The 13,626-nt window shown below is 34.4% G+C and overlaps 1 protein-coding gene across 9 annotated transcripts in view; it reads right to left on the minus strand.

Moving 5' to 3' along the window:
* Nucleotides 1-13,626, minus strand: part of kek3 (leucine-rich repeat, immunoglobulin-like domain-containing kekkon 3 protein) — a 680,415-nt gene that overhangs the window by 32,246 nt on the left and 634,543 nt on the right. For all 9 annotated transcript variants that reach the window (XM_072545350.1, XM_072545351.1, XM_072545349.1 and 6 more), the window contains 2 exons: nt 6,758-7,785; nt 1,032-1,656 (listed from right to left, as the gene is read on the minus strand). In XM_072545350.1, coding sequence (XP_072401451.1) covers nt 1,032-1,656; nt 6,758-7,724 — 1,592 coding nt within the window. In that variant the 5' untranslated portion in view covers nt 7,725-7,785. The remainder of the gene's footprint in view (nt 1-1,031; nt 1,657-6,757; nt 7,786-13,626) is intronic.

A 13,626-nucleotide genomic window follows, 5' to 3' on the forward strand; every position in this document is an offset into this window, starting at 1 on the left:
TGGTGGGTAGCTATAAAAAAAATTATATTGTATATACTTGGATAGGGATTAAAATTTGTGGTGAAAACTAAATATTTTAATTAATACCTATTTCCCCTTTATTGTAGCAAACAGCTTTACAAGATACCTTGGAAGGTATATGTTAATACTTTCCTGGCGCCCAATTATATTTTAGAGCAACTTCTATAATTTACTACTTTCATTTACGTTATTACTATTTTCTTTTAAGTATCCTGTCATTCATTTTCTTATTCTACGGTCTCTGTAGGGCATGCAAATTGGCCGAATCCTCTTTTGAGTGTTAAGTAGTCACTCTCCGGCACATTCAGCTAGTCAGCTTTAATTTATTTGTTTTTATTACATCAACTCCCCATTTGTTTTTTTTTACAAAGTATGTAATATTTATTTTCATATTTTACATTTTTTTACTTGCTTTTACTGTACTATCATATGATCTAATTTAATGGTATATTCTAACTTATTTGCTTTAAAATATATTGTTTCCTGTTATTCAGTAAAATCTCATTGGTAAACTGGCTTAAATACATTTAGTCTGTTAAGAGAATTTGACTTCCTCTTTTGTTATCTTTTTGTTACAAACATAGAAACTGTTGTACAGTATCATATTTCTGTGACCATGTAGTTAGAATTATTGCCATTCAAAATCACAACACAATAAAGTGATTTATTGGTATACCCTCGCCCTACGGACCACCTCGAAGCGTGGCCAGAGGGTTTCTGACCATCTCAAGAAACAAACACTTCATCACGACACAGCGAACGAAATGCACCCAGTTTTATCGGTTCTCATCCTATCGAGCCTCGGCGTCCTGGGCGTCGGTCGTGACGTGGTACCAACGCTAATCCACTGTCTACGAATACTTCAATATATCAAAAGGTAAGCTTACTAAAGGTAAGCATTTGCAACTTTCGCTACTTTTATTTACAGTCAAAATATTGCATTTTTTCTCCATTATTATTTCTAAATTCATTTAACCATCGACCTCTAAGTTTTACACAAAACAACCTACCTGTACTCTTGTATAGCTTTCCTCGTAGTACCAACATCGTCGTGGTCTTCTAAAAGCTTAGAAGAATTCCATCTTTGGTTGTTCTGTTGTTCGTCTTTTAACAACAGTTTCGGAAACCTTTTATTTACACTACAACCATCCAAAGTGGTATCCTCCTCTTCATCCGCTTCTTGGTCCGTGTCCGCACCAGAAACTACGCGGTACTCTCCGTTTCGACGATCAGAAACCACGGCTAATTCCTGGTTAACGTTCACATTAACATTGCCGTTGATTTGCACCACTTTAAAGTTCATTTCGATTTTCTCGTAGTTGTCCTCGCGTCGATTTTTTCGACGAGTTCGCCATTTGATCACTTGCTTCTTTTTCACCGCGTATATACACAAGGATATTAGACACGAACCGAGAACAAACACTAGTCCCGTCACTATGACAACTATGAGTATCTTATGCGAGAAGCCAGTACCGGCTTGTTTCTTGGACACCAGGAGAGTCACGCTGGCTTCAGCTCTTCCAGCTTTATTCTCTGCAGCACAGATGTAAGTTCCGGCGTCTTGTAGGTCAGCGCTGAAGATGGTCAGCTCGCTCGAGTTGTTGGTGAGGTGGACCAAGTAAAGCTTTTTACTGCCTGTAAAATAAACATAAACTTAAGACAAAAATGTTTTATACATGCAAATCCACAACAATGGAAAAGTGAATAAATGCTTTATTCACTTTTCGATCAAAAGAAAAAACTATACTTGAAGACATTTGCCACAAAGAGTTATAAATATTTCTGCGTTTTGCATTCAAACGATCCTCTAGGTTTTTAAGCTAGGATATTGTTCATTCTTCCATAGGTTCGAGAATTTCAGCTGTCAGTCAATGTTTTGTTTTTTCTTTAAGTCGCTTGAAAGTTTCTTTTCTGATATAGATTAAAAAATTGTCAAAATAAACAAAAAATAAGAGATACTAAAAATAATTAATTGCGGATGAATTTAGGAATGCAAAAGCAGAAGACTAATGTTGGTTCGAGACAGAATGTTCGTCTGAGGATCATTTGTTTACGTCGAAGCAAATAATAGAGTTTACATTTCACAGTATTGTTCTGAAGCTATTTTATTGTGGCATTTTAAATTAATTAATATTTAAATGGGAATAAGCCACAATTAAAGGTTAAAATACATTTATTGACGTTTCAATTTCCACTTCGGAAATCGTTCTCAAAATACAAACATTAGTAAATTAAACAAATTTTGTTTTTGTTACTTAGTGAAAAATTCTTCTAATAATTTAATTTTATCTGACTCATCTATATTGACAATTCAGACATACATTATACATTTTAAAGTAGACGACTTTAAAATGATATTGCCAATATTGTTGAGTTGCGTTCCTTTGGAAAAGGAATATAATAACACATTACCTTTTCTGGATGTTTTAATCTCTAAGAACGATACTGGATACGAAACTCAGGTGTATAGAAAACCAACACACACCAACAGATATTTAAATTTCAAATCAAATCACAATATTAATATTAAAAAGGGAATCATTAAATCCTTATACGATAGAGCCAAAATTACTTGTTTTAACGAAAATTCGTTCTTGGAGGAGAAACATTTGTTAACAACTGTTTTATTAAAAAATGATTATCCTTTATCGTTTATAAATAAGGAATTTTCAACAATCGATCGAATAGAACAAAACAACTTAGAACGAGATCCTACAGCATATACAAGGAATAATACGAGGAAAATAACAATACCATACATAAAAGGATTATCGGAAAAGCTTAAAAGGATAGGAAATAAATTCAACATTTCAACAACATTCAAAACAACAAACACGTTGAGATCTATTTTGTCCAAAACCAAACCTAACAATGAACAAGAAAGGACAAAGAATTGCATTTATAAAATACCTTGTGAATGCGATCAGTTTTATTTAGGTGAAACATCAAGGCCATTAAATGTTAGAATAAGTGAACATCAATCCTATATTAAAAATAGAGAATTTGATGGATCTCAAATATGTAAACATGCATGGGATAATGAACATAGGGTTCAATGGAATGATTCAAATATAGTCCTAAAAGAAACTGATGGTAAAAAGAGAAAAATCAAAGAAGCGGCTCTAATTATGCTAAATGAGACCAATTGCGTCGCGAATTCCTCGGCAGAATGTAGTAGGATCTGGTTACCCATATTGAAAGAGGAAGTTATTAAAAGGAAAATACCAGTATTGGTAAGTCAGTAACATATAGAGAGTACATCATTTATATTTTTTAAATAACAAACATATAAAATCGGAATTTGGTATTTATTGAGGGTAAACTAAATGCAAGATCAAATACTTACCATGTCGGGATAGTATTATGAGGTTTTTTCCTGGTTTTTCCCTCATAATTTACTATGAAATCACTAACGGGAGAATTTTACTGTCATCATGGCATGTATTTGTCTTTTTAAAGACGAATTACATGTTATGATCTTTTCTGACGGATATTCTCAAGTTAAAGTTGATTTCATGTAATCGAATGAACTATCTTATAAGTAAAGTCGTCCCAGGAACGCAACTCAACAATATTGGCAATATCATTTTAAAGTCGTCTACTTTAAAATGTATAATGTATGTCTGAATTGTCAATATAGATGAGTCAGATAAAATTAAATTATTAGAAGAATTTTTCACTAAGTAACAAAAACAAAATTTGTTTAATTTACTAATGTTTGTATTTTGAGAACGATTTCCGAAGTGGAAATTGAAACGTCAATAAATGTATTTTAACCTTTAATTGTGGCTTATTCCCATTTAAATATTAATTAATTTACATTTCACAGATTTAATGAAAACCTAAGACATAGCCATTTTTGTACTTCTGTTATTATGACAGTTTTATATCAAGGTTAGGTTATCAAAACAAACAAAATTTTGCTGCTTTATTTTTCTAAAAATTTTTTAACTTTAGAAAGCATATCAAAATTATTATTGTGTATACTCGTTAATTCGGTTAGTGCTTTTTATATTTGATAAATAATACACCGCAAAAAGCCGAGGATTGCTGAAATATTTAAAGATAAAATTTAAGGTTATAATGACCAATAATTGTAGCTCTTGTTTCCAAGATCTCGGTACTGATAAAAAGCAAACAATAGCATGCGACAGTTGCAGTTCAAAGACACACATTGCAGAAAATGTTCTGGCTTTTCCACATCTGAGATACGGGCAATTATTTTGCAAAAACGTCTACTTATGTACTTTTGCGAAGATTTGCCAAGCTGGAAGAAGAAATTACTAGTCTCAAAGAAAATCATGTCAAAGAATCCATCATGTCACATGTTGTCAGAATTGGCAAAGTGTCCAATTACAATCAAGCTAGACCGGTCAGTCGGTTTTAGAAAAGGCTATGGAACAAACGATCACCTACCGGTAATAAAAAATCTTATAGAAAAATGCACTGAATATAATAAACCACTAGCTTTAATATTTGTCGACTATGAAAAGGCATTCGACACCGTAAATCAACAAAAAATGTTGAAAGCCTTGACAGAATGCCGAATTGACTATCGGTATATAAATATAATTAAACACATATACCAAAACGCAATAGCCAGTGTTAGAGTGGGTGATCGTCAAACCCAGAAATTCCCGATACAACGTGTGAAGTACGCCAGGAGGACACCATATCGCCGAAACTGTTCACTACGCTTTTGGAATATATATGTAAAAGGGCAAAACTGACCGACAAGGGCATATACATAAATGGAGAAAAGCTTAGCCATCTAAGGTTTGCAGATGATATTGTACTAATAGCTGATAGGATAGATGAGGCCAAAGAACTTTTAAATCAGCTCTACATTTCCTCGCTAGAAGGGGGATTAAAAATAAATATATCTAAAACCCAGATGATGACAAATCTTGTAGTCAGCGAAGATATATGCGTAGGAACAAGATCCATAGACCAGGTAATGGCCTATAAATACCTAGGTCATAATATTCGCATAGGAAAAGATAACCAAACAGTTGAGCTTCTCCGTCGTATAAGACTGACTTAGGCAGCCTTCGGCAAGCTGAACCATATTTTCAAATCGTCTGATATACCAATATGCCTTAAAAGAAAAACGTTTAATCAGTGTGTTTTGCCAGTGTTAACTTACGGTGCGGAAGCGTTGACCATGACAAGGAGAACAGTTCAAAAGATCCGTGTGTGTCAAAGGGCGATGGAGTGTGCTAGGTAAGGCGTTTCACTACGAGACAAGATCCCAAATCGCCAGCTACCACAAAGAACAGGAGTGGCTGATGCAGTAGAGAGAGTAGCAACACTGAAATGGAACTGGGCAGGTCACGTGGCTAGAATGACAGATAATAGATGGACAAAACGAATACTGGAATGGATACCAAGAGATGATGCCTACTGAAGTAGAGGTCGTCCACCAACACGTTGGACTGACGATCTAAAACGTTGTCATAGGAATTTAATGCAAGAGGCACAAGATCGAAATAGATGGACAATTATGAAGGAGATCTATGTCCAGCAGTGGATACGCGAAGATTGAATGATGAGACCGGTCAAAGTTATACGTAATGCTAACATGGTAAAACTGGCTCTCAAGCCTAGTAATAAACTTCGAGAAACTGTTTGAATCTCTAAGGATCAAACAAATATGGAACAAGACGCTTACAAGGCAGCTGAAAAGGAATAAATGAAAGAAAATCTGCTGGTAATAAAAATCTATGCATTAGATACTGCAGAGGTGTACCTATAGTTGGTGAAGTTAAAACAACAAAAAAACTAGTATACCTACTTCCCATTAACAGTTTTTTATCAAAATGTTGGAGGCATCCGTATAAAGATTTTTGAGATCCTGAAAAGTACTTCCTGCTGCTTGTACAATATAATTATTTTAGTGGAGAGTAATTTAAATGATAACATAATTAATTGTGATGGTTTTAGAATCTACAGATGTAAGAGATCCCAGAGAACCAGTGCAAAGTTGACTGGAGATGGTGTAATAGTGTTTGTTAATATCAAGCTAAAATCACACACCATAAGTATTTGCGAAGATCGGGTTAAGCAAATATATATCTTATGTCAACTAAATGAAGTAAAAGTTTGTGGTCGGTGGTGTCTAGATACCTCAACAAACACCTCACGAAGTATACAACTGGCATTGTCAAACTGTGAAAAATGTTGTTCTGCAATACTCAGCATAGGATATCTATATTTTTGATGATTATAATCTTCCCTATGCATTATGGGAGAATGATAAGTTTGGTGTGATAGTGCATTGTCCTGCAGGTGATCCAGCTGTGAAGATTGCTCAAGCTTTTGGTTTTTTAAAATTGTTTCAACACAATAATATTCCACATAATCGTAGTGTAATTTTAGATTTAGTTTTTTTTATGTTAGGGAGCTAAATATCTTAAAACCAAGCAATCCCCTTGTAGATCCTAACATCCATCTTGTAGGTTATGAATGTTGCTTAAACCTCGATGTGAAAGAAACAAATAGAAATAAGTTAATTTATGATGAGTTGTTTTATGATTTTCGGAATAGCGATTACCTAGCGCTGAACAACTTATTTGCTTTCATAGACTGGACAGTAGGTATGGTTAATGATATTGATGTTGCTACAAAATTAGAGTAAACAAAGAGCCAAGTCGACTCTTGAACTCTATAGTCAATCCTACACCTGATGAAATAAATTGAAAGATACGTTAAAATTCAATCAAAACTTATACATTACCTGCAAAAGACGTTCCTGATATATTAGCAATCACCTTATTCTTCATCAACCACCTAACACTCGGCTCTGGAACACCAGTTATTCTACACGTCATCGTAATATTCTTCCCTTCAATTCCATACGCCTTACTGTTATAAGCAAAGATTTCTGGAACACAAGCATAATCGTCAAGATCTAACTTATCCCAAGACTTCATGTATAGTCGTTTGGGACTATGACAGACCGGCGGTACTCCAAAAGGAACGTTTTGTTTCAGCATCCACGCTCGTAGAGGTCTAAGAAAGCACGAACAATTCCACGGGTTTGCATCTAGCTCTAGGCCGTGAAGGTTTTGTAAACTTGTAAAAGACTCAGGTAGTACTTCAGTCAGTCTATTATTATCCAGCTTCAGGGATTCCAAAGATTTTTCTAAACCAGAAAAAGCTCGACTTTCTATTAACGTTAACCTACATTCCGAGATTTCCAGTCTTATGAGTTGGGAAAGATGGACAAAAGCGTCGTTAAAAATCTTCTGGATAGGGTTTCCACTTAACTTCAATTCCCTTAGTTCTGTTATTGAGTCAAACGTGTGTGAAGGTACATTGTTTAACAAATTATTGCTCAAATCTAGCTCTACAAGGTTGATGAGGTATTTGAAAGAATATCTTTCTAATGTTTTTAGTCGACAATTTGCCAGGAATATCTTTTGGAGGTTCACTAAACCAGCTTTTTTGAACTGCTCGTGTTTGACACTCGTTAGGTTATTCCCTGTGAGGTCTAATATTTGAGTGCCGACATCGATTTCAGGAGGCACCGAGGAAAAATTAGCGTTTAAGCAAATGACAGATTCTTTGCCGCTTTTCCATTTGCATTCGCACAGCCTCGGGCAGCCAGATTCGGATAAGTGTATGGTGTAGCAGTAGAAGAGTAAGGCTAGCTGGACACTCGTGGACATCGTGAATGCGGGTTTAAATTTTCTTGTTTTCATCGTTTTCGTCTTCTTCTGTCTCCATTTTAGGATTACAGAGCGTTGTATGGGTGCCGATTTTCTGGAAAGAAAAATAAATATTAGATATAAAGACAGGTACATATGTAGTAAAATCAAAATAGTTATTTATGCACAAAGGGTGTTTAATATAAAATTATGTTTAATATCAAAATAGTTATTTATGCACAAAGGGAAAGGTTAAAATCCCGTGATTTTTGAAGTAACTTCTGCAATGTGTTATTCTACTGTTAATGTTATTCTAAGATTGGGCAGCTGTACTAGAACCACAAAGAGGAAGGCCATATCGAAGATAAGACTCCAAAAAGAAAAGTATGTTCTTTTCGAAGATGCTAAATTGATTTTCTTCCAAACAGATCTTATTGCATAGCAGGCTGAGGCTAGTTTCTTACTTAACAAATCGATATGAATGGACCATTTAAGGTTGCTGTCCATAAAAATATCAAGAAATTTTACAGAATCAACGATACTGATCTGGCTGTTATTAAGAAGCAAGGGTTGAAGAGCTCCTTTATACGATAATGCTACTGTCTTATCTCCATGTTAAAATAGAGTAAATTAGAGTCGGACCAGGTTTTTATTTTAAGTAGATCAGAAGTCATAATTGCATGAAGAGAAGCAATATTAGAGTTCCTTCAGGTATTATTGGTATCATCAGCAAAAAGAAAAATTGTTCCATCGATTTTTAAGTAAGTGATGTCATTTATAAAGATAAGGAAAAGTAGAAGACCCAGTACAGAACCTTGTGGTTCAGCTGTCACATACAATGCTTTTGTGACTAGAGTTAATATAATTTGCTTTAAATAGTTGTTTTCTATTCCTCAAGTAAGATTTGAACCAATTCAAAGAAATACCTCGACTTCCGTAGAAATTTAGTTTTTTTATCAAAATGTCGTGTTGTACACAATCAAAAGCTTTGGCATAGTCACAAAAAAAAAGTGGCAGTATAAAGATTATTGTTTAGTGCTTGATAGACCTCATGTAATACAGAAAACATAGCACCGCTGGTACATTTCTTAGATAAAAAGCCGAACTGACTCTGTGATAAAATGTTGTTTTTAACGAGAAAGGACATAAGTCTCTCAATAATTTTGGATAAGACCGGTAGTAAGGCAATAGGTCTATAGTTGCAGACATTAGATTTTTTACCATTCTTATGAAGAGGAATCATAATGGCTGTCTTTAGGCACTCTGGAAATATACCTTTTTCAAAGTAATCGTTAATTAGTGAGACCAACATTTCCAACACATTATTTGGGAGATTTAAGAAAATTTTTATGGATAGTCCATCAGCACTACAGGAAGATTTGCTTTTGATACTACTGATTGTTTGGATCAGTTAAGATTTATCAACTGGTCTTATAAATAATGAATTCGAGACCTTTTTTAATTGGGGAGATAGGAAATAGGATCTTGTTGTGGCAAAATAGCTGATGTTAATGTTTGAGCTGCGTTAGTTTTATTTCGAAGATCGTTTATTATGGAACAAGTTTCTATTGCAACATTTTTAGAGCTTCCCAGACGGTTCTCATAGTACAGCTAAATTTTTTAGCTGTTTTGATAAGTTTTAGATAATTTCCTCTGTACTTGGAGATATATTTAGTGACAAAGACATTGGTAGTAAATTGCTTAATGTACAGTAATGAACGCATATTCTTGGCTGATATGCGGATACCTTTGATAGTCCAGGGTTTGTGATGTTTTGACTTAATTGGAATTGAAGGAAATGCCTTATTGAAAATACAGACAAGCTTATCTAAGAAATCACTAAAATTATAGTCCACGTCCACAGAAGGAAAGTGCCACCCAGAAGTCAAGCACAAATTTTGGAATTTATGAAATTTCTGAGCGGAAAAAATTCTACCTAAACGTTGGGTTTTCGAAGATTTTTTGTTAAGAGTGGTAAACTTAGCATATACTGCTTCTTGGTCAGAGAGTCCCGCATTAATAATTGTAGAACGTACATCAAGAGGTCAGAAATCTGAGACAATATAATTAATTATGGTAGATGTTGTTTTAGTATTGTGAAACCATACGATTCGAATATATTGACCAAGGATAATCGGGTAACACAAGCAACAGCGTAATTAATATTCAAGTCACCGCATAGAATCTTTCTGCTTTTATTGGACAGGTCGTCTAACAAATTTAACAGGTTCTGAAAAAATAGTTTCTTGGAAGAATCAGGAGATCTATAAATGTAAATAATGTATGAATTAAGATGCTTGTTATAAACGAATGAAAACTCAAAAAAGGATTCATTCAACAGAAAGTCATATTTTGTTATGGGAGAGAAATCGTTACTTGTAGAAAGAATTAGGGTGCCACCATGAGCAGAACTTGGACGATCATACCTAGCAATTGTGGTATATTTTTCTACAAAAAAAGGCTCGTTAACTTCAAGCCAGTGCTCTGTAACCGCAACTATCGGGGGAAATCCTGATTCCTCTAGAAACAAAAATAATTCATCTCTTTTATATCTTATAGAACGAATATTAATCAGAACCATGCTAAACTTAAGGTTTCTAGTCCTACATAACACGTCATCTTATTTAAAAATATCGTTTTGGAGAGGCAACGGAATAGCAGTTTCGGTGACTTGATTTTCCTTTCCTAAGTGAGAAAGGACCAAAAAGCAGCAAGATCAGCTTCCACCTCAGTTGAATCAATTCCATAGGCATTGTTAAATTCTAGAAGGATTTTTCGTAGATCTTCAGTCTTAGTGGGAAGTCCTTCGGAAGCCAAAAAGAGTTTAACGCTTGTGTTGGTGAATCTTTCGTAACATACTGAAGCAAGTTGGTCGTGTAGAAAAGCAAGACGTAGCTTAATGGCTTTTAAAATAACTGGTTCCCTTAATCTTGCTAAAAGATATCGACTGTTCGAGTTATGGGTTAATCTAACTCTTGGTGGGGTCAAAGGATCCAGATCTAAAGTAGAAGCGTATAAACTTATTTGGTGAACTTAACCACAAATATTGCCAAAAAACGATATATAAAGTAATCAAAACCGACAAAGAGTTATTAATTTATAAAAAATGAGTCTACGCTACTGAAATCTCGTTTTCCATATATGAAGAACCTATTTTTACACATAAATCTGGAAACTGCCCGGGGCGTAGCTTTCCCTTTACTCGCTTAACACTGGTTTAGAGTGTAAAAGAATTTTAAACTCGGTAAACTGTTTTTAAAGATTGCAAGGCTTTTCTTTGCGATTTGCGTTTTACAAAAAAAAGCTTTACCTTGTTCAGATATTGCTTAAAGTATGTAAATAGGATCCATTGGTAAAAAAACTACATTAGGTGAGGTTGTTGTAACGTTTCATATATGTTGAAAGTAAATTTCACGCAAAAGAGCTTTAAGTATTTTCTTCAATTGATTACAAATGTTATTTGTATATTTAAAATATGGGATCTATTCATAAATAATATATATCTAAGTAATCCTGTTTTAACTTTATATATTGGACTTTACAACCATTTGCCACATATTGCAACAGAACTTTATCAAAGAAATTTGATAATTACAAGTTGATAGAATTGCACACCCACACAATTTGTACATCTATTCTCAATCATTGTCTTACAACTGTCACCTTCAAAAATAAAAGTCTCAATAAATAACACACATTTCAAAAATATATCTCTAGAATAAATATAAATAACTTAATGGTATAGAACATTACTTTCATCAAACAAACAATTACATTTCACCTATCTCTACTTCATTGGATAAAATCTGTCTCCTCAAAAACTTCCCCGTTTGCTGTCAAACAATTACAATAGCAGACTTGAGTTCTCCAATCAACAATACAAGATAGTTTGAACCATGTTCTTTCAACCATCAATTAATAGAGTACCGGCATGTAAGTAATGTTTTATTTATTTGTTCATTTATTAATTCATTACAGTTTAATAGACTATTTTACCAATTTGTGGGTCTTACCTTGTCTGCTTAAACATTTTATTCATTTTGAAAAACCACAGACATGTAATATTGGCATAATTACTGTAATTTATATAATTTATATCATCTATCTTTATTTATCTTTATTAGACAACACCCTAATATGGGTTTATTATTTCAGCATTTATTTAACTTTGTATCGAGACCTGAAGATGCTTTGCATATTGTAGAAAGCGAAACCGGTCGTCTGAATAGTTAAATTAAATTGATTGTGAGTAAGTCTAATTTATTATTTCTTTTACCTTTTGAAATGGACTCACACAAGCAACACATTCATGATTTTAATCCTGTTGGATTCAAAATCTGAGTTGTCTGCTTTAAATAATTCGCATAAGCATATACAAAAACAGCATTATCGTCAAAATTTTACAAAATTAACTAAAGTTACTTAAAAGAAATAATTCAGTCTCTTTCATTTGGGTAAAGGGACATGCTGGTATCTCGGATAATATCAAAGCAGATTATTTTGCTAAAGAAGCGGCTTCAAAGGATTAGAAATTGGTTAGCTCAATAGAAGTGATTTGGTCTCGATGCGTAAACAAGAAAAGAAAACTTGGAAATCCAATGAAAAGCTTTTTGTAACAGAACTAACAACCTTTGTACAAAAATTCACCTTGTTTTATCTACTGCGTATTTTCCTGCAAAAAGTCATCTAAATAGAAGAGTATATTCAATGTTTGTTAGATGCCTTGTTAATCATGCTTATGTGGAAGCCTATCTTTATAGATTTAACTGAAACAGAATTCTGCGATTGTAATGGTAACACTGACGATATCAATCATTGGATGTTCGGGTGCATATATAATGATGCTGCTATTAAGTCATCATCATCAATCAGCCAATCCCGTCCACTGCTGGACATAGGCCTCCCTCAGTTCTTTCCAGTGTTCTCTACACTGGGCCGCTTGTAGCCAGTTTCCCGCTACTCTTTTTATGTCGTCGGTTTATCTAGTCGGTGGTCGTCCTCGGCTTCTTTTATAATTTCTGGGCCTCCATTCCATAATTCGTCTTGTCCATCGTCCATCTTGTGTTCTGGCTAAGTGTCCTGCCCAGTTCCACTTAAGTCTCGTGGTTCTTTCGATGACGTCTTGAACTCCTGATCTTTGCCTGATTTGTCGGTTTGTTATGTGGTCTCGGAGGCTCACATTTAGCATTGCACGTTCCATGGCTCGTTGTGTAACTCTTAGTTTATTCGCAGATTTCTGCGTGAGTGTTAAAGTCTCTGCTCCATAAGTTTGTACAGGCAAAACACATTGGTTATAAACTTTTCGCTTGAGACACATGGGAATTGAACTTTTTAGAATATGGCTTAGTTTGCCAAATGCTGCCCATGTCAGGCCTATTCGCCTCTGTATTTCATTTGTTTGATTGTCTCTGTTTATTTTGATCTCGTGTCCCAGATATTTGTAAGTGTCTGTTTGTTGTATGGTATTATTGTCGATAGTTATATTTCCACTCATTACGAGATTTGTCATAAGTTTAGTTTTCTCAAAGTTTATCTTTAATCCTGCTCTTTCAGACAGACTTTTAAGCGAATGTAGCATAGAAACCGTATCCTGTAAGTTATCTGCGATTAATACGACATCATCTGCAAACCTCAGATGATTTAATCTTTCTCCATCTATATTGATGCCCATATCTTGCCATTGGGCGTTCTTAAATATTGACTCTAGAGCTGCCGTGAACAATTTTGGTGAAATATTGTCTCCTTGTCTTACTCCTCGACCTAAGCTGAATTTTTCTGTGTCTTCGTGTAGTCGTATACTTGATGTAGCGTTCTCGTAGATGTTTTTGATTAGTGACGTGTACCTGTAATCTATTCGGCTTTGATTTAGGGCTTCCAGTACGGTTTCAAACTCTAGAGTATCAAAAGCCTTCTCGTAATCGACAAATGCAAGAACCAGTGGTATGTTGTACTCGAT

Source organism: Diabrotica undecimpunctata, chromosome 9 (genome assembly GCF_040954645.1).
Source record: "Diabrotica undecimpunctata isolate CICGRU chromosome 9, icDiaUnde3, whole genome shotgun sequence".
Classification (NCBI taxonomy): domain Eukaryota; kingdom Metazoa; phylum Arthropoda; class Insecta; order Coleoptera; family Chrysomelidae; genus Diabrotica; species Diabrotica undecimpunctata.